Source organism: Dermochelys coriacea, chromosome 9 (assembly GCF_009764565.3).
Source record: "Dermochelys coriacea isolate rDerCor1 chromosome 9, rDerCor1.pri.v4, whole genome shotgun sequence".
Lineage (NCBI taxonomy): Eukaryota > Metazoa > Chordata > Testudines > Dermochelyidae > Dermochelys > Dermochelys coriacea.
Window position 1 is genome coordinate 59,065,690 of NC_050076.1, and position 26,134 is coordinate 59,091,823.

Here is a 26,134-nt window from a genome sequence, read left to right on the forward strand (position 1 = left end):
ATAACTTCCCATATGATGATAGCACATGCTATCTAATAGGATATTAATGGTCAACAGATCAAGCCTTTTAAAATGATACCTCAAAGCATACTTTGTACCAAACAGATCATAAGTATATGGCAGTGGTGAATAGGGGGGTTTCAAGGCTCCCAGACCCGCCATGGGGAGAAGGGACCTCTGGTGAGTGTACCTTGATAAATATAATACTTGGTTTAAAAGCAAGCGTGTTTAATGATTAATTTGCCCTACAGCTACTGGAAAAGTCTGTTAAAGTGTCTGGGGATAGAGCAGAAATTCTCCAGGGACGTCTCCATAAAGCTCTCCTGGATGGTCACTCCTCATGGTCACCTGGTTGAAATAGGGTAATTTTATTAAGGGGACATTCAGAGGTGGCCGTTCCTGCTTGGCTGTTTGCCTGTGGCTGAAAAGAAATATTCCCCGCTGTTATCCACATGGTGGGAGGAGGGGGTGAAGCGAGCATGCCAGAGAACTGGGGGGGTGGGTGGCCGTTCCTGCTGGGCTGTGTGCCTGTGGCTGAACAGAAATCTTCCCCGCTGTTAGCCACGCTCTGGGGGGTGGGGTGAAGCGATCATCCCAGAGAATTGGGTGAGGGGGGTTAGTTGGGTTTGTGCTGCACATTTACCCGAAAACTGCAGCCCCTCCTTTTAAATTGCCAACCCATTTTAAATGGGCAACCCAAAGGCTGCTTGGTGTGGTAAATGAGGCCGCTGCTGTTTGAAACCATTCCCACATGTTAGGAAGGTTAAAGAAGCCAAAAGATTGTGGCTTACCGTGGTTGCCGAATTCTGTTGCCCAGCCCTGGGTGTGTGATCTCTCACACCAATCCAGCAGACCCTCAATATAAGAGGCAAAATGCAACCTTGTACCGAAAGCACATGTGCTATGTAATGTTAACAGCAAGGTTCACCATGAAAGAGTTCTCTAAAATGTGTCTTTTTAACTACTACTCTCCCTTTTTTCCCTCCCACAGGTGCAAATGTTTCAATGCTCACACTATCATCTCCGTCCCAGAGGCTAGCGAAGATTAGAAGGTGAAAAAAACGCACTCGCGATGAAATGTTCTCTGAGCTCATGCAGTCATCCCACACTGAAAGATCACAGCAGAATGCTATGGAGGCAAGCAATGTCAGAGTCCAGGAAAGCACAATATGAATGTGAGGACAGGTGGCAGGTTGAAGATGATAGGTGGTGGGTTGAAGATGATAGGTGGCGTCAGCTTGCTGACAGAAGGCAGGAGGCAATGCTGAGGCTACTGGAGGATCAAACTGATATGCTCTGGCGTATGGTTGAGCTTAAGGAAAGACAGGAGCACAGATCGCCGCTACAACCCCTGTGTAACCAACCACCCTCCTCCCGAAGTTCCATAGCCTCCTCACCCAGATGCCCAAGAACGCGGTGGGGGGGGGGAGCCTCCAGGCACCCAAGCATTCCACCCCAGAGAACTGCCCAAGCAACAGAAAGCTGGCATTCAGTAAGTTTTAAAGTGCAGTGTGGCCTTGTCCTTCCCTCCTCCCCGACCTCTCCTGGGCTACCTTGGCAGTTATCCCCCTATTTGTGTGATGAATTAATAAAGAATGCATGAATTTGAAACAACAATGACTTTATTGCCTCTGCAAGCGGTGATCGAAGGGGGGTGAGGAGGGCGGTTGGCTTACAGGGAAGTAGAGTGAACCAAGGGGGTGGGTTTTCATCAAGGATAAAAAAACAGAACTGTCACACTGTAGCGTGGCCAGTCATGAAACTGGTTTTCAAAGCTTCTCTGATGCACACCGCACCCTCCTGTACTCTACTAACCACCCTGGTGAGTGGCTGCATGTAATCAGCGGCCAGGCGATTTGCCTCACCCTCCCACCCCACCATAAATGTCTCCCACTTACTCTCACAGATATTGCGGAGCACACAGCAAGCAGTAATAACAATGGGAATATTGGTTTTGCTGAGGTCTAAGCGAGTCAGTAAACTGCGCCAGCGTGCTTTTAAATGTCCAAATGCACATTCTACCACCATTCTGCACTTGCTCAGCCTATAGTTGAACAGCTCCTGACTACTGTCCAGGCTGCCTGTGTATGGCTTCATGAGCCATGGGAGCAAGGGGTAGACTGGGTCCCCAAGGATAACTGTAGGCATTTCAACATCCCCAACGGTTGTTTTCTGGTCTAGGAATAAAGTCCCTTGCTGCAGCTGTTCATAGAGACCAGAGCCCCTGAAGATGCGAGTGTCATGTACCTTTCCTGGCCATCCCACACTGATGTTGGTGAAATGTCCCTTGTGATCCACCAGTGCTTGCAGCACCATTGAAAAGTACCCCTTTCAGTTTATGTACTCGCTGCCTTGGTGGTCTGGTCCCAAGATAGGGATATGGGCTCTGTCTATCGCCCCACCTCAGTTAGGGAATCCCATTGCAGCAAAGCCATCCACTATGACCTGCACATATCCCAGAGTCACTACCCTTGATAGCAGCGGCTCAGTGATTGCATTGGCTACTGGGATCACAGCAGCCCCCACAGTAGATTTGCCCACTCCAAATTGATTCCTGACTGACCGATAGCTGTCTGGTGTTGCAAGCTTCTACAGGGCTATCACCACTCGCTTGTGAACTGTGAGGGCTGCTCTCATCTAGGTATTCTGGTGCTTCAGGGCAGGGGAAAGCAAGTCACAAAGTTCAATGAAAGTGCCCTTATGCATGCAAAAGTTTTGCAGCCACTGGGAATCATCCCAGCCCTGCAACACTATGCAGTCCCACCAGTCTGTGGTTGTTTCACGGGCCCAGAATTGGCGTTCCATGGCATGAGCCTGCCCCATTGCCACCAGGATGTCCAAACTGCCGGGGTCTGTACTTTGAGAGAAGTCTGTGTCCATGTCCTCATCACTCTTGTCACCGCACTGCCGTCACCTCCTTGCCTGCTTTTGCAGGTTCTGGTTCTGCATATACTGGGGATAACATGCGTGGTGTTTACAATGCTCATAACTGCCGTGGTGATCTGAGCGGGCTCCATGCTTGTCGTGGTATGGCATCTACAGGAGAGCAGAGTGGCAGCAGAAGCGGTGGGTGGATGATGCTGCTGACAGCAATATGGCACCTGCATGGAAAAAGGTTCGAAACTATTGTCAGCCATTGCTTTCACGGAGGGAGGGAGGGGGAAGCAAGGGGTAGGCTGGGAGCAGACGGTGCACTCCTGGGTGCTCGCCAGCAGACGGTGCACTACGACTGTAGCTGTCATCATTTCCAGGCAGACTGAATCTCCATGAGATGAAACTTAAGAAGAGAATGACCTGGAGTAACTCCTATGTCTGCCCAGATGCCCCCAACCGATCTCACCGAGGTCGGCCAAGAGCACCCAGGAGACGATGATGACGATGACAACGGCTACCAGTCGTACTGCACTGTCTGCTGCCACAAGGCAATGAGCTGCTGCAGTATAGCAATGCAGTACCACATCTGCCAGCACCCAAGGACATGTACAGTGACGGTGAGCTGAGCGGGCTCCATGCTTGCCATGGTATGGCGTCTGCACGGGTAACCCAGGAAAAAAGGCGCAAAACGATTGTCTGCCGTTGCTTTCACGGGGGAGGAGAGGGGGTTGATGACATGTACCAGCGAACCACCCGTGACAATGTTTTTGCCCCATCAGGCATTGGGATCTCAACCCAGAATTCCAATGGGTGGCGGAGACAGCGGGAACTGTGGGATAACTACTCACAGTACAATGCTCCGGAAGTTGACACTAGCCTCGATACTGTGGACACACTCTGCTGACTTAATGGTCTTAAGTGGGGACACACAATTGACTGTATAAAATCAATCTATAAAAAATCGATTTCTATACATTCAACCTAATTTCGTAGTGCAGACATACCCAAAGCCTCTGCTTTTAGCCCCTTTCTGCTTGTCGGTTACTGTGAGATCACTGGTGGGAGCAAAGGTCATGAGTGCTGGATTCCGATGCTCTTGAGAACAGAGCTCAAAATGATGGAAGGAGAGGACAGACCCAAGTGTTGCCAACACACTAGAAGTCCATGAGCTCTAGGTTGCATTTGATTCCTTCATGCTTACCCTGAACCTGACACTCAGTGATAGCGTCACCAGTCATGACTTGTCTGATCTCCCTGCTGCCATACCCTACCCATCACTCTCTGGAGTGTATGGCTTACAATGCCATATCCTGACTTGCCTTTCTGTACTATATGGTGCTGGTATCAAATGCTGACCTGTCTCTGTGATAGGTTCAATGGAGTGCTCTCGCTCTCTCTCTGCAATAGGATTGCCCAGTGCCACCTCTTCACCCCTCTCTCTATAATAGGGTCCCCACAGTTGCATCCTGTCATTATCTGTCTCTCTGTGGTGTAAGGATGTTGTCCCCATTCGTTCTGTAAACTGCAGGCCAGTCTTCACTGATCAGCGCTGGCTCCTGATCTTCAGATCAAATGAAAACCCCACAGAGATCAAAAAACTTAAAGATAAAGCTCAGAGAAAGTCTAAGCACTGAGTGAAACCTGATTTCTGCACTGACTGTGGTGGAAACTCAGCAGAGAAATGTATTATTGAAGGCTTCCAACTCTGAAATCTGGGTGTGCTGAAGCTATCCAGGAGCCTGCAATATCAGCCACACCAGCTCTCTGCGTGACCAGTGTATTGCTTGCAACTTTGAGTGCCCTGAAATTTGTGTGTGCAGTTTTGAAAACTTGATCTTTAATGTTATAATTGCTCCCCTGCCCCGCCCCTTCTCTCTCAGTTAGTCTTTTTATCTATTTGTATTTATAGTCCCTCAAAACTAGGTCAAGTTAGCACATGCGATGGCCAGCATGGAAACCACACTTGTTCATAGCAGCATTTCTAGCATTTGGGAAGACAAACTAAGGAAGCCTGTGGGCAGACCTCTGGGCCACCTCTTGGGGTGTGTCAGCACAAGCTGCATTCAGCATAGCCGAGTCCTTGCTGTGAGCAGGCTAAATGTCACCAAAGAAACAATCTCGTTTCCATCGCAGGTTGCTGAATCACCACGAGAAATCCCAGGCTGAGGAAACCTCCCTGAATGATTTTCCCTCCAGGCAATCTACAAAACCTACCCAGCCACTTCAGCCATTTGGCCCAATGTCCTAGAATTTCCTGCCCTAGTGCAGCAAACCTAGTCAGCCTTGCACTGCTCCCTGTGAAGAGAGGGTTGTCCATTATCTGCAGCCCAATAGCAGACACTACTCTCTAGAGAACTCCGTTCAGCATTACCTGCAGACAGACAGTGCTTAAAATGGTCAGAGTAGCAAGGGATCATGGAACCAGCACCTCTCTGAGAGGTGGAAGAATCTTCCCATTCACCTAGCTGATTCTACAGTGTGAATTAGGTGCACCTCATTACATTGCACAGAGTGCAACATTTTTCACAGCCCTGAATGATGTAGCTAGGTCAAGCTAATTTTTAGGTGTGGACCTAGCCTTACGTGTCTGAGTAATCCCATTGGAATTAGGTCACCCTTGTGAATAGGGGGTTGACAGTCTGGCCCAGAGCAATTATTCTTTTCCTCCTCAGTGTTATTCAAACTGCAAAGGAGATTATTTTGGCTGACATGCCTTGAAACAGGAAAAGGATGGAAAGCTGGAAGGAAGGGGTCCATGGTAGTTAAGAATAAGAGCTGAGTTCTGAGAACAGGAAATAAGATGATATAAGGCAGGTTTATAACTATTAAAGGTTTGGAACAGACTCTCCCTGGCTAATGAGAAAAGCTGTTCTCTAGAGTTCCCTCTGGGATACTGGCAAAATGACTGATATTACTCATGATTCTTCTTTGAGTGCTTGCTCATGACCATTCCAATAGAGGAGTGTGCGCATTGTGTTCACCATTGCAGGACATTTTTCCCCTCGTATTATCCATCAGGTTGATTCTGGAGTGGCGCCTCCATGGTGCAGTATATAGGTACCTGCCCATTGCCTCCTCAGTTCCTTCTTTCCCTCAGTGGCTGTCGCTGGAATGCTCTATCTCTTGCTCAGGAAGCAATACTCCGTAGTGATTTTCTTCCTGCAAATAAATTGTAAATAAGTGCAAATAGTTAGTTAGAATAAGTTAGTAGGGTAGTTAATAGTTAGAATACTTGTAAACTCCTGCCCTGCGGGGCTAGCCTGCCCGGACTCCAATGCATGCCTCGTTCCCAGGGCTTCAAACCGTGTGTGGTTTACCGCAAACACATGCTGTTAGGGTTCCCTCCCCACTCTGAACTCTAGGGTACAGATGTGGGGACCCGCATGAAAGACCCACTAAGCTTATTTCTACCAGCTTCGGTTAAAAACTTCCCCAAGGCACAAATCCTTCCTTGTCCTTGGATGGGTACTGCTATCACCACAAAGTGAGTTAGACAAAGATTCAGAAAAAGAAAAGGAGTACTTGTGGCACCTTAGAGACTAACAAATTTATTAGAGCATAAGCTTTCGTGAGCTACAGCTCACTTCATTGGATGCATTTGGTGGAAAAAACAGAGGAGAGATTTATATACACACACAGAGAACATGAAACAATGGGTTTATCATACACACTGTAAGGAGAGTGCTCACTTAAGATAAGCCATCACCAGCAGCAGGGGCGGGAAAGGAGGAAAACCTTTCATGGTGACAAGCAAGGTAGGCTAATTCCAGCAGTTAACAAGAATATCAGAGGAACAGTGGGGGGTGGGGTGGGGGGGAGAAATACCATGGGGAAATAGTTTTACTTTGTGTAATGACTCATCCATTCCCAGTCTCTATTCAAGCCTAAGTTAATTGTATCCAGTTTGCAAATTAATTCCAATTCAGCAGTCTCTCGTTGGAGTCTGTTTTTGAAGCGTTTTTGTTGAAGGATAGCCACTCTTAGGTCTGTAATCGAGTGACCAGAGAGATTGAAGTGTTCTCCAACTGGTTTTTGAATGTTATAATTCTTGACGTCTGATTTGTGTCCATTCATTCTTTTACGTAGAGACTGTCCAGTTTGGCCAATGTACATGGCAGAGGGGCATTGCTGGCACATGATGGCATATATCACATTGGTAGATGCGCAGGTGAACGAGCCTCTGATAGTGTGGCTGATGTGATTAGGCCCTATGATGGTACCCCCTGAATAGATATGTGGACAGAGTTGGCAACGGGCTTTGTTGCAAGGATAGGTTCCTGGGTTAGTGGTTCTGTTGTGTGGTGTGTGGTTGCTGGTGAGTATTTGCTTCAGATTGGGGGGGCTGTCTGTGAGCAAGGACTGGCCTGTCTCCCAAGATCTGTGAGAGTGATGGGTCGTCCTTCAGGATAGGTTGTAGATCCTTGATGATGCGTTGGAGAGGTTTTAGTTGGGGGCTGAAGGTGATGGCTAGTGGCGTTCTGTTATTTTCTTTGTTGGGCCTGTCCTGTAGCAGGTGACTTCTGGGTACTCTTCTGGCTCTGTCAATCTGTTTCTTCACTTCAGCAGGTGGGTATTGTAGTTGTAAGAATGCATGATAGAGATCTTGTAGGTGTTTGTCTCTGTCTGAGGGGGGACCACTTGGAGTTCCTGTTTCCCTAAAATATCCCCCCAATATCCCCTTCACCTCCTTTCCTGGGTAGGTCTGAGAATAATATACCAACCAAATAGATAAACCAGATTCTTAAAAAACAGAACTTCATTATAAAGAAAAAAAAGAAAAAGAAGAACCTCTGTAAAATCAGGATGGAAGGTAACTTTACAGGGTAATCAGATTCAAAACAGAGAGGATCCCCCTCTAGGCAAAACTTTAAAATTACAAAAAACAGGGATAAACCTCCCTCTTAGCACAGGGAAAATTCACAAGCTAAAACAAAAGATAATCTAATGCCTTTCCTTGCTTTACTTACAATTTTTGTAATCCTAGATATTATTTCAGGCAGGGTTTTAAGAGATGGTTTTTCCTGCCCCTGGTCCCTCTCTGGCTCCGAGAGAACCCACACAAAGAGACAAAGCAAAAACCTTTCCCCACAGATTTGAAAGTATCTTCTTCCCTTATTGGTCCTTTTGGTCAGGTGCCAACCAGGTTATTTGAACTTCTTAACCCTTTACAGGTAAAGGAGGGATTTTATGCTACCCTTAGCTGAATGTTTATGACACATGTGAATAAGTAATCCCCACGACAGTTATTAGAAGTGCCTGGGAGATGGTCACATCCAAGAAAAGTGCCAGATTTGCAAGAATTTCAAACCTAAAACTAAGAAGAAGAGAGACAGTTGGCTGAAATTCCTCCTCATAGAGGGAGCGCTATGCTCCTCTTCGGAGCGACAACCTGACCCAGCACTGAGCACTTCTTTGACCAGGAATGCACCATCATCTATTAGAGAAAACCAGTGTGACCTGCGTTCCCCAGTACCAACCACCGCCTGGCACCGTCACTCCTTTCTGGAACCCAGGAAGGCAGTGCCGACAGCACGGCACTGCTGGTCATCTCTGGTGCCGAAGAGGACAAAAAAGTCAGACTGGGGACATTCCCCCATGAGAAAAACCCATATCAGGCCGCGTCCAATTGGTCACAACTCAGCTGGTGCCGTTGACTCCAGCCCCAGCGGGAGACCTGTCAAGTCTGGTGCCGATGGACTCCCCTCTTAGGCTTGTGGACCACTGGAGCAGGTCCTTCATCATTCACTATGAGCTGGCTGTGTAGTGCTGAGGGGATCAATAAAACACCTATATTAAATTCATCCCTAGGAGCACCATCGACGCGAGAGGCATGTGAGGTGGTGCAGAGCCCCTGTTCTCTGGGCTCAAGCACCGCAGGGCCTGGTTCCAAGAAGACAAGCACCGTTCTTGGGCAAGCCAGGAATGATGGTGAGGCACCGCCCCCAGTCTTGCTCATCTTCCAGAGGCTCAACACTGTGGCCATGCTCGCCACAGCCACATCATTCCTCACCTCAGCACTGGTCACAGTTCCAGCACCAACCTCATTCACAGTACTGGTCGCACTCCCAGCATCAGCTGCAATTGTGGCACAGCTCATGATCCTGCCACCACTCTGAATCATGGCACCGCTCCCCATCATGTCTATTTGGCAGCCGGTATCAAGTGGAGTGCCCCAGGGGTCAGTCTTGGGGACGGTTTTGTTCAACATCTTTATTAATGATCTGAACGATGGGATTTATTGCACCCTCTGCAAGTTCGTGGATGACACTAAGGTAGGGGGAGAAGTAGATACCCTGGAGGGTAGGGATAGGGTCCAGAGTGACCTAGACAAATTGGAGGATTGGGCCAAAAGAAATCTGATGAGGTTCAACAAGGACAAGTACAGAGTCCTGCACTTAGGAAGGAAGAATTCCATGCACCACTACAGGCTGGGGACTGACTGGCTAAGCAGCAGTTCTGCAGAAAAGGACCTGGGGATTACAGTGGATGAGAAGCTGGATATGAGTCAGCAGTGTGCCCTTGTTGCCAAGAAGGCTAACGGCATATTGGACTGTATTAGGAGGAGTATTGCCAGCAGATCAAGGGAAGTGATTATTTTCATTCGGCAATGGTGAGGCCACATCTGGAGTATTGTGTCCAGTTTTGGGCCCCCCGCTACAGAAAGGATGTGGAAAAATTGGAGAGAGTCCAGCAGAGGGCAACGAAAATGATCAGGGGGCTGGGGCACATGACTTATGAGGAGAGGCTGAGGGAACTGGGCTTGTTTAGTCTGCAGAAGAGAAGAGTGAGGGGGGATTTGATAGCAGCCTTCAACTACCTGAAGGGGGTTCCAAAGAGGATGGAGCTAAGCTGTTCTCAGTGGTGGTAGATGACAGAACAAGGAGCAATGGTCTCAAGTTGCAGTGGGGGAGGTCTAGGTTGGATATTAGGAAACACTATTTCACTAGGAGGGTGGTGAAGAACTGAAATGGGTTACCTAGGGAGGTAGTGGAATCTCCTTCCTTAGAGGTTTTCAAGGTCAGGCTTGACAAAGCCCTGGCTGAGATGATTTAGTTGGTGTTGGTCCTGCTTTGAGCAGGGGGTTGGACTAGATGACCTCCTGAGGTCTCTTCCAACTCTAATGTTCTACGATTCTATAATCGCCACCCCACTCCCCATCATGGCACTGCTCCCACAGTGGCATCGCTCTCCATTTCAGCACCATTATTCGGCACCAAAGAGCACAGCATCACAATGATCATTTAGGAGCGGGTCCTCAGGTTCCGAATCACAGGTGGATTCATACATCTTGTGAGGGAGCAGACTCTGGGTGGAGCATATGTGCTCTACTGCCATGGCCCAGGGGCTTGTTCCGGCAGCATGGCCTCCTGGTCAATGGCAGATGCCACTCCAGTGACTGATGTGAACCCCTTGGACGACTCACATGCCCCAGGCGGGATGCTCACAATCAGCAGCCTCAGAGATGAGGGCACCCCCGCCATCCTGGTTGGAGAGAGGTTCCTTCTCCAGGGCAGAAGTCTGGGTCTCTCAGGTCATACTTGCAGGTGATCCGCCAGCACCGGAGGATGTACAAGGTCCTATTGTACTGAAGAAGTTATCACAAAAAAGTTAAACTAAATTAGAAGATTGTGATTTGGCCCCAGCATCCAGTATCTATCACCTGGTAAAATAAAATCCCTCACACCCCACCCAGCAAACCAGGTAAGTAAAACTTAACCCAAGTTTAAGGTACAAACAAAGTGTTATTTATTTGGGGAAAGTGAACACAGTTAAGGGGGAGAAACAATAAACAGAGCAAAACAGCACAGTGGTCAGAACCAGTTGGGCCTGAAGCCCGGCTCCCAACTAACCCTTAGCAAACCATGGGTATCCCTAATTAGAGCCCTTTTTATACTTGCAGGGTGATGGCAATGACTGACAAGTGGACAGTGGACTGTTGACCGGGAACCTAGTCTCTCCAGCTGCTGTTGGGCTCCGGACCTTCCAGTGCCTTAATATGGAGTTTGCAGGAGGAACATGGAACCTGGCTGAGATGGAGCAGATGGTATGGCTCAGGATTCTCCTGGATGGTTTGCAGATGAGTGATGTTGACTCTCAAAGTGTGTGCAAAGTGACGGGTTCACAGGCTGCCTCTATGGCAGAGAGCCACCATTGCTGGGCGCAGCATCGTTATACATATAACCTCTATGATGCAAAAGTTCTGTAGAGAAAGGCTGTTGTTTAGCCCTATTCAATATGGCAATACCAACAAGATGGCATCCAAAACCATCAGTGTGCATAAGCAGCATGCAAACATCAAACATTAACCCATTATAGCATAAGGATTCACATAACAAAACAAAACCTGAAAAATAAGCCTACAGTCTGGTAACTGTACAAGCCTCTTCGTCATCTTCGCCTGATGAGGCAGTAGCAAGTATGACCATAGCCTTGATGCAAAATGATTACAAGGCTCACCAGGAGCTCTTGCGTCGGATTGCTCAGAACCTCATCCTCCAAGTAGAGAAGGTAATGGAGTCAGCCCAGGCCTTGGTAGACATACTGACCCCTACTCAGCGAAAGTAGCCTTGCCCCTGAATAAGGCTGTCTTGTGATCCATAAGGGCACTTTGTCAGTCCCTGACCTCTCTTCAACCCACAGCTAAACAAGTGGAGAGGAAATACTTCGTACTCCACAAGGGATATGAATACCAGTAAACTCATCCTGCTCAACCAGGTTCCCTGGTTGTTGCTGCAGCCAACAAGAGGGAAAGGCAAGGGAAACAGGGACCACCACCCAAGGCAAAAGAGGCCAGGAAACTGGACCTTTTAGGGAGGAAAATATACTCCACGGGGGTTCTCCAGTTAAGAACCACCAGGCGCTGTTCAGCAGGTATGACTAATTCCTGGTCAGCCATGCAGAAGTTTAAGGAGCTCCTACCATCGGACTCTAGATCAGAGTTTACTGCCATGGCAGATGAAGGCAAGACCATAGTCAAGGCATCCCTCCAGGTGGCCTTAGATGCCACGGATGTGGCAGCCCAGGTGATGGCCACAGGCGTGGTAATGAGACAAAACTCCTGGCTTCAATTGTCTGGCCTATCCCATGAGGTCCAACAGACAGTGCAGGATGTACCATTTGAGGGACTGTCCCTCTTCTCAGAATAAACAGATGCCCAGCTTCATAGCCTAAAAGATTTGAGGGCGACGCTGAAGTCATTCAGCAGTCACACTCCAGCCCCACCCCTCTCCTCCCCTCCATCCCATTCCCAGAAGCATTACAAACCTCAGCCCATGTGCCATTTTTACCCGCCTTAGCACCTGCAGAGACACGACTTAGGTTGATGAAGGAATAAAGGCTTCAGAAAGAAACAACTAAAGGGCAATAAGCAAACTTTTGAGGGTGCGCCCGAGGACTGTGCACCAATCCATAACTTGGATGTCACCCAGAGGTGAAAGTGGGCCCCAGACCCTTTAAATCGCCGCCGGAACCCCGGCCGACACAGGCCGGGCAGTACGGAAAAGCTGGCTGGGGAAGGCTGACCCCCCCAGCCCCACCCTTTTTGCCTAAGGCCCCGCCCCTTTCAGGGGCCCAGTAAGTCTTTTATCTTACTTTCAGCCCTGATGTCACCTCTATGTTTGTGTACCGTTTGTCCAGCTTTTACTGGGCATGGACCAACATCACTTCCGACCAATGGGTCTTCATATGGTAGAAGTGGGATATACCTTGCAGTTTATTTCTTCCCCTCCTTTCCACTTCCCCTCCCTGTCCCCCTTCATGAATCCTTCTCACAAAAATCTCCTGGCCCAGGAGGTGCAGTCACTCCTAAGGGTGAGGGGAGTGGAGGAGGTTCTAAGAGCTAAGAGGCCAGGGGTTTTACTCCCGCTACTTCCTGATCCCAAAGTCCAATGGGGATTTCAGACCCATACTAGACCTTCAGAACCTCAGCAAGTTCATGAAGAAGCTGAAGTTCCGCATGGTCTCCCTAGCCTCGATTATTCCTTCCTTAGATCCAGGGGATGGGTATGCCACCCTCAACTTGAAGGACGTGTACATTCACATAGCCATCTTCCCAGGCCACAGAAAATACCTTCAATTTGTAGTAAACCAGAATCACTATCAGTTCATGGTGCTGCCTTTTGGCCTGCCAACAGTCCTGAAAGTATTCACGAAATGCATGGCAGTGGTAGCAGCCTCTGTCAGGAAATGAGGAGTGAAGGTCTTCCCATACCTGGACGACGGGTTGGTCATGGGTCAGTCCAAAGAACTAGTTGAAGGGCACATAGACTTCGTACAATCCACTTTCAGGAACCTAGGTCTCCTGGACAACAAACACAAAGTCCACCTTGTCAGGATTCCCTCCCCACTCTGAACTCTAGGGTACAGATGTGGGGACTCGCATGAAAAACCCCCTAAGCTTATTTTTACCAGCTTAGGTTAAAAACTTTCCCAAGGCACAAATTTCGCCTTGTATTTGAACAGTATGCTGCCACCACCAAGTGATTTAGACAAAGAACAGGGAAAGGACCACTTGGAGTTCCTATTTCCCCAAAATAGCCCCCCAAGCCCTTACACCCCCTTTCCTGGGGAGGCTTGAGAATAAACAAGATGAGCACAAACCAGCCTTGGATGTTTAAGACCCAAAAAACCCAATCAGATTCTTAAAAAACAGAACTTTATTAGAAGAAGAAAAGAAAACAATTTTGTAAGATCAGAATGGAAGATAATCTTACAGGCAGTCAGATTCAAAACAGAGAATCCCTCTAGGCAAAACCTTAAGTTACCAAAAGACACAAAAACAGGAATACGCATTTCCTCTAGCACAGCGAATTTCATAAGACAAAACAAAAAAACCTAATGCATTTTCTAGCTAGATTACTTACTAACTTAACAGGAGTTGGAGGGCTTGCATCCTTGATCTGTTCCCGGCAAAAGTATCTCACAGACAGACAAAAGCCTTCTCCCCCCCTCCAGATTTGAAAGTATCTTGTCCCCTCATTGGTCATTTTGGGTCAGGTGCCAGCCAGGTTAACTGAGCTTCTTAACCCTTTACAGGTAAAAGGACTTTCCCTCTGGCCAGGAGCGATTTTATAGCACTGTATACAGAAAGGCGGCTATCCTTCCCTTTATATTTATGATACACCTTCACGCCTATTCAGAGGATAGAATTTATAGGAGCGGTTCTTGACTCAAATCAGGCAAGGGCCTCCTTGCTGGAGAACCATTTCAGGGACACTGCAGCTCTCATAAATTACCTGAAAGCGTACTCACCATCATAGCAAGGTGCTGCCTGAAGCTCCTGGGGAACATGGCCTCTTGGATTTACGTGGTGCAGCATACATAATTCAGGCTGCAGCCTTTCCAACTATAGAATATTAGGGTTGGAAGGGACCTCAGGAGGTCATATAGTCCAACTCCCTGCTCAAAGCAGGACTAATCCCCAATTTTTGTCCCAGATCCCTAAATGGCCCCCTCAAGGATTGAACTCACAACCCTGGGTTTAGCAGGCCAATGCTCAAACCACTAAGCTATCCATCCCACGGCTGGCATTGGTATACGTACCAGGTCATCGCCCACTAGACAAGGTGGTCACACTTCTACCGGCATTAATCAGAGCTCTTCAATGGTGGCTGGATCAAGACACGGTGTGTGCCAGCATTCCCTTTGCAAAACCTGCACCCTCGATGGATTTGGTACAGATGCCCCAGACATGGGGTGGGGAGCCCACCTGAGGCCCCTCGGAACTCAAGGTCTCTGGACACCAGAGGAATTAGCCCTGCATATCAACAACAGGGAACTAAGAGCGGTGCGTCTTGCCTGCCAAATATTCCGCCTCAAACTCTAGGGCAAGTGCATGTCAGTCTTCATGCACAACACGATGGCAATGTTTTATATAAAGAAGCAAGGGGGAGCCTGATCCTCTCCCCTGTGCCATGAGGCACTGAGGCTCTGGGATTACTGCAGAGTCCATTCCATTCACGTGGAAGCTGCTTACCTACTGGGCTATCAAAACAGGCTTGTGGACCACCAGAGCAGGTCCTTCATCATTCACCATGAGTGGTCTCTCCGGACATCCTGGATGCTGTTTTCCAGATGTGAGGATTTCCCCAGGTGGACCTGTTTGCGAACAGATGCAACAGGAAATGCCCCCAGTTCTGCTCATACCTAGGACACATCCATAAAATACTGTTTAAGATCAGAAGGGACAAAGCACGCATGATCCTTATGGCGCTGGCATGGCTGCACCAACATTGGTTCACAACCTCTCTTGATAGCCACACCAGTCAGTCTTCTGATGGTGCCGGATCTGATCTCCCAGGAGCATGGCTGCACGCACCACCCGAATCTAGAGTCTCTGTGCCTGACGGCTTGGAACCTTTGTGACTGAGTGAGATGGAACAGTGCTGCTCAGCACCATTATAAGCCGTCCTTATGGGTAGTAGAAAGCAGTCAGCCAGAACGGCCTATCTAGCAATGTGGAAAAAGTTCTCACTGTGGTCACTTCAGAAGGGGATCTCTCCTTTGGAGGCCACACTGCCCCTTACCATAGAATCATAGAATATCAGGGTTGGAAGGGACCTCAGGAGGTCATCTAGTCCAACTAAATCATCCCAGCCAGGGCTTTGTCAAGCCTGACCTTAAAAACCTCTAAGGAAGGAGATTTCACAACCTCCCTAAATAACCCATTACAATGCTTCACCACCCTCCTAGTGAAAAAGTTTTTTCCTAATATCCAACCTAAACCTCCCCCACTGCAACTTGAGACCATTACTCCTCGTTCTGTCATCTGCTACCACTGAGAACAGTCTAGATCCATCCTCTTTGGAACCCCTTTTCAGGTAGTTGAAGGCAGCTATCAAATTCCCCCTCATTCTTCTCTTCTGCAGACTAAACAATCCCAGTTCCCTCAGCCTCTCCTCATAAATCATGTGTTCCAGTCCCCTAATAATTTTTGTTGCCCTCCACTAGATGCTTTCCAATTTGTCCACATCCTTCTTGTAGTGTGGGGCCCGAAACTGGACACAGTACTCTAGATGAGGCCTCACCAATGTCGAATAGAGGGGAACGATCACGTTCCTCTATCTGCCAGCAATGCCCCTACTTATACAGCCCAAAATGCCGTGAGCCTTCTTGGCAACAAGGGCACACTGTTGACTCATATCCAGCTTCTCGTTCACTGTAACCCCTAGGTCCTTTTCTGCAGAACTGCTGCCTAGCCATTCAGTCCCTAGTCTGTAGCAGTGCATGGGATTCTTCGTTCCTAAGTGCAGGACTCTGCACTTGTCTTTGTTGAACCTCATCAGATTTCTTTTGGCCCAATCCTCTACTTTGTCTAGGGTCCTCTGTATCCTATACCTACCCTCCAGCGTATCTACCACTCCTCCCAGTTTGGTGTCATCTGCAAACTTGCTGAGGGTGCAGTCCACGCCATCCTCCAGATCATTAATAAAGATATTGAACAAAACTGGCCCCAGGACCGACCCTTGGGGTACTCTGCTTGATACCAGCTGCCAAATAGACGTGGAGCCATTGATCACTACCCGTTGAGCCTGATGATCTAGCCAGCTTTCTATCCACCTTATAGTCCATTCATCCAGCCCATACTTCTTTAACTTGCTGGCAAGAATACTGTGGGAGACCGTATCAAAAGCTTTGCTAAAGTCAAGGAATTACATATTCACTGCTTTCCCCTCATCCACAGAGCCAGTTATCTCATCATAGAAAGCAATCAGGTTGGTCAGGCATGACTTGCCTTTGGTGAATCCATGCTGACTCTTCCTGATCACTTTCCTCTCCTCTAAGTGCTTCAGAATTGATTCCTTGAGAACCTGCTCCATGATTTTTCCAGGGACTGAGGAGAGGCTGACTGGCCTGTAGTTCCCCGGATACTCCTTCTTCCCTTTCTTAAAGATGGGCACTACATTAGCCTTTTTCCAGTCGTCCGGGACCTCCCCTGATCGCCATAAGTTTTCAAAGATAATGGCCGATGGCTCTGCAATCACATCCGCCAACTCCTTTAGCACTCTCGGATGCAGTGCATCCGGCCTCATGGACTTGTGCTCGTCCAGCTTTTCTAAATAGTCCTGAACCACTTCTTTCTCCACAGAGGACTGGTCACCTCCTCCCCATGCTATGCTGCCCAGTGCAGTAGTCTGGAAGCTGACCTTGTTCGTGAAGACAAAGGCAAAAAAAGCATTGAGTATATTAGCTTTTTCCACATCCTCTGTCACTAGATTGCCTCCCTCATTCAGTAAGGGGCCCACACTTTCCTTGACTTTCTTCTTGTTGCTAATATACCTAAAGAAACCCTTCTTGTTACTCTTAACATCTCTTGCTATCTGCAACTCCAAGTGTGATTTGGCCTTCCTGATTTCATACATAGATACATAGATACTAAGGTCAGAAGGGACCATTCTGATCATCTAGTCTGACCTCCTGCACAACGCAGGCCACGGAATCTCACCCACCCACTCCTGTGAAAAACCTCACCTATGTCTGAGCTATTAAAGTCCTCAAATCATGGTTTAAAGACTTCAAGGAGTAGAGAATCCTCCATCAAGTGACGCGTGCCGCATGCTACAGAAGAAGGTGAAAAACCTCCAGGCCTCTTCCAATCTGCCCTGGAGGAAAATTCTTTCCCGACTCCAAATATGGCGATCAGCTAAACCCTGAGCATATGGGCAAGATTCACCAGCATTCCTGCATGCCTGAGCAATATTTTTATACTCTTCCCTGGTCATTTGTCCAAGCTTCCACTTCTTGTAAGCTTCTTTTTTGTGTTTAAGATCAGGAAGGATTTCACTGTTAAGCCAAGCTGGTCACCTGCCATATTTACTATTCTTTCTACACATCGGGATGGTTTGTTCCTGTAACCTCAGTAAGGATTCTTTAAAATACAGCCAGTTCTCCTGGACTCCTTTCCCCCTCATGTTATTCTCCCAGGGGTTCCTGCCCATCAGATCCCTGAGGGAGTCAAAGTCTGCTTTTCTGAAGACCAGGGTCCATATTCTGCTGCTCTCCTTTTTTCCTTGTGTCAGGATCCTGAACTCGACCATCTCATGGTCACTGCCTCCCAGATTCCCATCCACTTTTGCTTCCCCTACTAATTCTTCCTGGTTTTTGAGCACCAGGTCAAGAAGAGCTCTGACCCTAGTTGGTTCGTCCAGCACTTGCACCAGGAAATTGTCCTCTACACTTTCCAAAAACTTCCTGTATTGTCTGTGCACCGCTGTATTGCTCTCCCAGCAGATATCAGGGTGATTGAAGTCTCCCATGAGAGCCAGGGCCTGCGATCTACTAAATTCTGTTAGTTGCCAGAAGAAAGCCTCGTCCATCTCATCCCCCTGGTCTGGTGGTCTATAGCAGACTCCCACCACGACATCACCCTTGTTGCTCACACTTCTAAACTTGATCCAGAGACTCTCAGGTTTTTCTGCAGTTTCAGACTGGAGCTCTGAGCAGTCATACATACAATGCAACTCCCCCACCTTTTCTGCCCTGCCTGTCCTTCCTGAACAGTTTATGTCCATCCATGACAGTACTCCAGTCATGTGAGTTATCCCACCAAGTCTCTGTTATTCCAATCACACAATTCCTTGCCTGTGCCAGGACTTCCAGTTCTCCCTGCTTGTTTCCAAGGGTTCTTGCATTTGTGTATAGGCACTTAAGATAACTCGTTGATCGTCCTGCTTTTTCAGTATGAGGCAGGAGGCCTCCCCTCTTGTGCTCTCCTGCTTGTGCTTCCTCCCGGTATCCCACTTCCCCACTTACCTCAGGGCTTTGGTCTCCTTCTCCCGGTAAACCTAATTTAAAGCCCTCCTCACTAGGTTAGCCAGCCTGCTTGCGAAGATGCTCTTCCCTCTCTTTGTTAGGTGGAGCCTATCTCTGCCTAGCACTCCTCCTTCTTGGAACACCATCCCATGGTCAAAGAATCCAAAGCCTTCTCTCCGACACCACCTGCATAGCCATTCATTGACTTCCACGATTCAACAGTCTCTACCCGGTCCTTTTCCTTCCACAGGAAGGATGGACGAGAACACCACTTGTGCCTCAAACTACTTTATCCTTCTTCCCAGGGCCACGTAGTCTGCAGTGATCCACTCAAGGTCATTCTTGGCAGTATCATTGGTGCCCATGTGGAGAAGTAGGAAGGGGTAGTGATCTGAGGGCTTGATGAGTCTCAGCAGTCTCTCCGTCACATCATGAATCCTAGCTCCTTATCCTGGACTACCTGCTTTACCTGAAGAGAAAGGGTCTTGCAGTGTCTTCCTTTAGAGTTCACCTAGCTGAAAGCTCAGCATTCCACCCAGCTCTGAATGACAGGCTAGTTTTTTCCAACCCAATTTGTGATCAGTTCTTAAAAGGCTTAGAGCGTCTTTACCTGCAGGCACATCAGCCTCTGCCTCTCTGGGATCCCAACCTGGTGCTATCTTGGTTGACAGGGCGGCTGTGTGAGCCATTGGCAGTGTGCCCCTTGATCTACTATCTTCCTGATGGCCATTACCTCGGCCAGGAGAGTTTCAGAGATCTGAGCCCTCGCCTCCTAACCACCATACACAGTCTTCTTCAGGGACAAAGTTCGGCTTCGTTCACACCTGTCCTTCCTTCCTAATGTGGTCTCATATTTCTATGGTAGTCAGGACATTTTTCTCCCAGTCTTCTATCCTAAGCCTCATGCAAACAGACAGAAACAGAGGTTGTACTCTCTGGACATTAGATGTGCTCTGGTCTTTTACATAGAAAGGAGCAAACCCTTTCAGAAGTCTACCCAACTTTTTGTTGCTATCACAGAAAGGATGAAAGGGATACTGGTCTCAGCACAAAGAATCTCTTCTTGGATAACATCCTGCATCCACACATGCTATGACCTGACGAAGGTGGCTCCCCCATGCTTAACAGCGCACTTCACGAGATCACAAACCTCATCATTGGTATTCGTAGCTCATGTCCCAGTCCTGGATCGCTGCAGGGTGGCAACCTGATTTTCATCTACACGTTCACTATGCCATCACTGTACAGGTGAGAAGCAATGCAGCCTATGGTATAGCAGTCCTCCAGTCCATATCTCAGATAAATTCCAATCCCACCACCTAACTGATTGCTTGGGTATCACCTATATTGGAATGCACATAAGCAAGCACTCGAAGAAGAAAAGATGGTTACTAACTTTTCTGTATCTTTTGTTTTCAAGATGTGTTGCTCATATCCATTCCACAACCTGCCCACCTGCCCCTCTATTGGGGTTGCCCTCAAGAAGGAACTGAGGAGGTGGTGGGCTGGCAGGGGCATATATGCAGCACCACGGAGGTGCCAGGGGGCACCAGAGTTGAGCCGACTGATACCACTAGGGGAAAAACTTCTGGTGACGGCGCACGCGATGCACGCACACCTATATTGGAATGGACACAAGCAACACATCTCTAAGAACAGTTAAGGAAAGGTTAGTAACCGTCTTTTCCAGAATAATGAGAAGTAGCCAGGCACAGTATATGGTAACCAGTGAAGTGAGTTTCATTTGGTTTCTTCTTATTTCCATGTGAAAATAAAACCATTGCCCAAAAATATGAAACACACAGCACAGTCAGTCTTCAGATTTCCTCTTGGCATCCAGATGTCCATCTCTGCAGCAGCCCTAACTCCAGTTTTTTTTTATGCATCCATAAAAAAGATAAATAACCAGACCTTGCAAACTAATTAAGGAGGGGACACAATTTCTACAGCAAATGGTGCAGAGATTCAAAAGTACTCTTTTGCCATAATGCCACCTAAATACCCGAAGAGGAGTGGGTATGACCGTTCACCAGCATATACTTGCCAGTATATACTTGTTTATCCTTTGTGGTTCTTACTCGGCCATGGTGAAGAAGTTTAGTTTCTGGAGCACCTGGGAAAATGTCTAAGGAACTATGAATTCTTGATTTATTGTATAGTGACTTTATGGGTAACATACCTTATGCTGCTCTAGAGCTGCAACACTGCTGGCTAGCAGAGTAAACCGCAGGGAGATCTAAGCATATTTTTTTCTTGTGGTGGGAGGTGGGATTAGTTTACATGTGCACTGTTGCTTTCTTACCAACCAAGGGAATTTTGCACTCACCATTATTTATCACAGAAGGACTGAATCATGAAATCAAGATTTCAGATTATAGCATTTCTTCAGAGAAATTCACCCCACATCAGTTTCAGATTCCTGAACTACAGCATATTAGATGTTTCTTGTGTTGCCTACTCTATCCCATGGCTGGATCTGGGTAGGCTGAGCCATAGAGGATCACCTATAGGAGCAAGTGCCATGGTGCTAGGGTTAATTCTACAGAATTAAAGATAAAGATAAGGTTGCAGGTTCTGGCAAACTGTTACTCTATGTAACTTAACTCCAAGATGCAGCACACAATACTGAATGAGCATGTAATTGTGTCCTCTTCCCCCCCCCCCATCCCTTCCACTCTGTTGTTTGTTACCTCGTTTTGTTGTGTTGGGAGCTGGTAGTCTCTTTGGACCATTTTTATGTCACTGGGAGGCCACTAGCCTATGCTTGGACTCTGTGAATGGATACACCCTAATGAAGGCTCTGAGGTGAGGCAGGGAGGGCTGGATGTGCTGCTGACCATGCTGGCAGATGGAGGGCGGGTTTGGGGAGCTAGCCCTTTTCCCAGATGGAACTTGCCCCTGGTTTGTGGGGCTTGCCCAGCGCCGTGCCCGTGGGCTGCCTGTGTCACTGTGTAACGGTGATGCCGTAGCCCGGGGGAGGGGGGGGCTTGCGCCACGGCCCCACGACGGGGTTTCAAGCCTGATGAGCTGGGCTGCAAGGATCTGGGGCTGTTCCCCAAGCAGGCTGGGACACCACACCCCTACTCCGCCCCACTCCCCAGAGAGCCCCTACCCCTCAGCCTCCCAGGGCTTTGGGGAGCCGAGCCAACTCCCCCCGCATTCCCTCTCAACAGAAAGGGGGACTGACTCCCCTCTCCCTTCCCCGGAAGCGGCGGAAATCTCAGCCCCGCCTCTTGCCTGCTCCCGGGGTGCAGCGCTTTCCCGTTAGCTACGCCCCTTCTCTGAAGGGGTCGTGGCAGCTTCTTCCACTCAGGCGGCTGCCCATTGGCTGGCACGCGACGGTTTCACTTCCGGGCGGCAGCCGGTGCGCGGATGGCGGCAGCGGGTGGCTCGGGCCCAGCTGGCCCCGGGGGACTGGGGGCGGCCGGCCCCGGCGGGGGCTGGGACGGGGACTTCCTGGCGCGGTACCGGCTGGTGTCGGCCAAGCTGCGGAAGCGGTTCCTGCGGAAGCCGAACGTGTCGGAGGCGGCGGAGCAGTTCGGGGTGCTGGCCCGGGAGCTGCGGGCCCAGGAGAGCCTGCCCTACGCCGCCTGGTGCCAGCTGGCCGTGGCCCGCTGCGCCCAGAGCCTCTTCCACGGGCCCGGCGAGGCGCAGGCCCTGACCGAGGCCGCTCGCCTCTTCCTGCGGCAGGAGCGGGACCTGCAGCAGCGGCTGAGCCTGAGCGGCGGCTTCGCCGAGCATCTGCAGGCCTCGCACAGCTGCTTCGCCTTCGCCGCCCGCCTGCACCTGGAACTGGGGCAGCCGGCGCTGGCGGCAGGGCTCTGCCTGGAGCTGGGCTCGGCGCTGCGGGACATGGAGCAGCCTGGCCAGGCCGCCCCGCACTTCCAGCGCGCTGCCGAGCTGCTGGCAGCCGCCGAGCTGCCCCTGGAGGCGCTGCGCTGCCTGGGCGAGCTGGCCTCCTGCCTATTGCTCACCCGCGACTACGACGGGGCCCTAGCAGCGCTCACCCAGGCGCAGCTGCTGGCCCAGGGCGGGCCCAGCCCGCCCAGTGGTGCCTTCCTGGAGGTGTTGGTGCGCTGCGAGGTGTCCCGAGTGCTGCTCCTCCTGCTGCTCCAGCCGCCGCCGCCCAAGCTGCTGCCTGAGCACGCCCAGACCCTGGAGAAATACTGCTGGGAGGCCTTCGAGAGTGGGGCGGGGGCTGGGCAGCTCCCCCAGGCAGGGTACCTGCCCCCTGGCCTCTTCCTCCTCCTGCAGTCCACTGTCATGGCCTGTCAGGAGAAGGACCTGGAGGCGCTCAAGGTGCTGCAGGCAGAGCTCTGGCCCCTGCTCAGCCCTGAGCAGAATCACCTCCTCCACCTGGTGCTTCAAGAGATGATCAGCCCCTCTGGGCAGGGGGCCTGAGTCCCCCCACGCAGACTGGCTTCAGTTGCCTGCTGCCACTTCCATAGGGGAGTCAGTCTCCTACCAGAAAGAGAGGCCTGCCCCACCCACCTGCTGCTGCAGCCTTAGTGGGACTAGGGAGATAGGCCTTGTCCACCTTCAGCTGCCATCTCTATGTCACCATCTACCATCTCCACAGAGAGTAACTGCACCTTCACTGATCAGTTGCTATCTCCCTCATATAGCCTGAAACCCTCACCAAGCATCACCAGAGAAATTAACCTCATACACCTACTCCAACGATCCACAGGAGAGAGAAGCCCCATCTGCTACGCTGGGGAATGGCCTTTCCTCTCAGCTGCCAGCCACAGGAGTCTAATCCCAATAGGATCACCACCAACATGACTTGTTTCACCCACCAGGGGATTCTGTTTCCCACAGTAGCCACATAGAGGGTTGTTCCATTTTGACTCATCACCACTACAAAGCCTTAGTGCATCTCCCTGTTACTATCCGCATGTAGGAAAAGACTATGTGAGCTAAAGACTATTTTCCTATTGGGGACAAGGAACTTGGATGTGCCAACACTTCCTATTAACTACTTCTAGTTATAGAGATTTTTCTTTTTCAGCCCCAGTGCAGCCTCTTTGCCATTCTCCTCTCATTCACAGATTTGAGACACCTGCTACTGCAGGAGATGACCTGATCCATTAGAAACTGTGTATGTAAGCTACTACAGTTTAAGGTAGTAAGAGGCTGGATTCTTGCCATTTTTTTATGAAGAGACTACAAATGGCACTCATTTTCCAAACAGTCCACAAATGCCAGGATTCAGTCTTTTAGTTTAAAATTCTTCCATTTGGAGATGTAATGACTAGTGCATTTTTTTCTGTATCTGTTTCAAAATGAGACTGGTTTTGTATCAGTGTAATTCACATGTAAGCAAGCTGGTAAAAATACCAGTTTCTGTTTAAAATGTTAATTTAAAAAAAGTAACTAAACTCAACTCTTTTGCTAAATTGGAAGCTAAAGTTTTATTCTGTACCTTCTGCTCCTTGTTCTGTTTCAATGTTGGAAGCTGTTGCCTAAAAGTTGTACTTTCTAACTACCTGGCTCTCAGTCCTAGCTCTTGCTCTGTTAATATAATGCTGTAGCTAGAACTCTGGAGACACCAATGTATTCTGAAGCCTTCTAGTTCTTTAAGATGTAATTCAGTAAATATTGTAGACTTTTAAAATTGTTTATTGCTCAATGCAAATATCACTAGCTACAACCTAAGCAATGTGGGGAGTCACTGCTGCTGGCTTTTTAGCTTCACTACCTTGTTGGTTTCATTCAACAAGTAGGTAAAGATGGATGTAATATGTTTAATTTTAGCATTTGCTACAGATACTATATTACTTTACATATCAGGCCTGTTACAGCAGTTTAAAAGGATTGTATTGGTGTAGAGGGAACATTTACCTATAACTTTGGTCCTCGGATATGTTTTTGCAACTTCTTTTAAGGTGTATAGGAGTTGTGCAAAATTGAGCCTTGATGTATATCTGAAAAGCATGTGACCTTTGATTAGTTTAACACTTAACATTAATTTTTCCATTTTAATGATAAAGAGAATTGATAATAGACCCTTTCTGTGCTCTAATGAACAAAACCTGGGCCTAGAAGCCATAGAGTTCTGCACTGTGACTCTGTAGTCCGGCAATCATTTAATCTTTGGGGGCCAGCTTTCCTACTTGAATTTCCATTTACATTCCCATTTTACAAATTGGTGGTGTAAATTTAATGTTTGTTTGGCACTTCTTATGTGCTGAAAAATGATAATGCCCTGAGAAGAGCATGTTTCTGGCCATCTTCTGGAAAGAATGTTTTGAAGATGAAGATGCTGAAGATGAACTTTAGTTGCACCTTTCTGGGGTGGGTTCCCTTTAATTGTTTCTTTAGGATGCATAAATGCGGGGTTTTTTTTTTCTTTTTGCGAGCGGGATTACCTTTTACACAAATGGAACCTTGTGGACTTCAAGCTAAGTAGTGTTCCTACATAACATGGTCTTCTGTGTGAATAAAAGTGAGGCTGTTTTGGAAGTTGCTTAAAAAATACTTCAAGCCTATACTGTAGTAAGTGGAGACGAACCATCCCTGTAAAGCACTGGAAATTGATGGGTATTGTGTCTTTATTTTGCTTTATGTGCAACTGCAAACTGATTTATACATATAAAAGTAAACCTTACATTATTTCTTAAATGTTTTGAAACATAATTTTTACTGGCATGTTTTGAAATCATCATTTCATTCACTGATATATGACTCTAATGAAGCATCAATGTACTGGAACTCAGACTGGAGTTTCCTGTCTTTATTGTCCTGAAGTAGTCTTCAGCTCTCTAAGCTTGTGTATGTGCTGCAGGGCTTGAGCCTAGGTGCAGTGCCAGAGGGCAGGATACAGGGAAAAAAATATTAAAGGGAGCTACTATTGTATGTTACATCTTTTAAGATAAAATTGTGCAAAAACAAAGCTCCAGGTGTTCCTCGTGTGGGGAAGACTCATAACCATGTACTGAACTGGTGATAAGCTTCCGTGAGCTACAGCTCACTTCACTACTCATTACCTCCTTCCTCTATTGCACATCTATTGGGTGAACGGTTTTGAGTTTTGACTGTCCTTCTGGAGTCTGAGTACCTCGGCCACAGCTCGCTCTTGTTCACTTGAGTACGCTCCTACCCGCAGCAGCATGCTTACAATAGCCCTATGAACTGGCAATAACATTGCTGTTTAGAGGGGCTGACAGGAGGCAGAGCATTGGGCGTTTCTATGGCTGTGGTACTCCTTTCCCCTAAGAAAGTGGAATGAGCATATTCAGTGTAATTACGGACTCTGGCTCAGCTTTCCTGCAGCAAAGTAACTTTTTTTAAAAGGTGTGACTGCTTCCTATATGCGAAAGAATCAGATAGTCTTTGCTTGCCTTAGGAGGAGGTCTGGCGTTAGCCCTTGGCAGGGTCACTGCGCCCCCTAAGCTCCGGTTACGGACATCCCCGTGGCGTGCGGTTGCTGCGGGGGAGGCACGTTCAGTGTCGCGATGCGGGGAGGTTGACTCTCATGTCGCATCCTGGCCCGGGAAGTTTGTGGGGG

The 26,134-nt window shown here is 48.6% G+C and overlaps 1 protein-coding gene and 1 long non-coding RNA gene across 2 annotated transcripts; one reads left to right on the forward strand and one right to left on the reverse strand.

The window, feature by feature from the left end:
• Positions 1–7,975: 7,975 nt before the first annotated feature.
• On the reverse strand, positions 7,976–26,091 carry LOC122455944. The gene is made up of 3 exons (XR_006274480.1): positions 25,614–26,091; positions 15,607–15,611; positions 7,976–7,985 (listed from the first exon to the last, which is right to left on the reverse strand). It is a non-coding gene; the product is annotated as an uncharacterized LOC122455944 (long non-coding RNA).
• Positions 21,948–25,342, forward strand: LOC119861243 (40-kDa huntingtin-associated protein-like). The gene has a single exon (XM_038416090.2). It carries the CDS (start codon positions 21,997–21,999, stop codon positions 23,023–23,025), a length of 1,029 nt encoding a protein of 342 aa, XP_038272018.1. The 5' UTR covers positions 21,948–21,996; the 3' UTR covers positions 23,026–25,342.
• Positions 26,092–26,134: the final 43 nt, after the last annotated feature.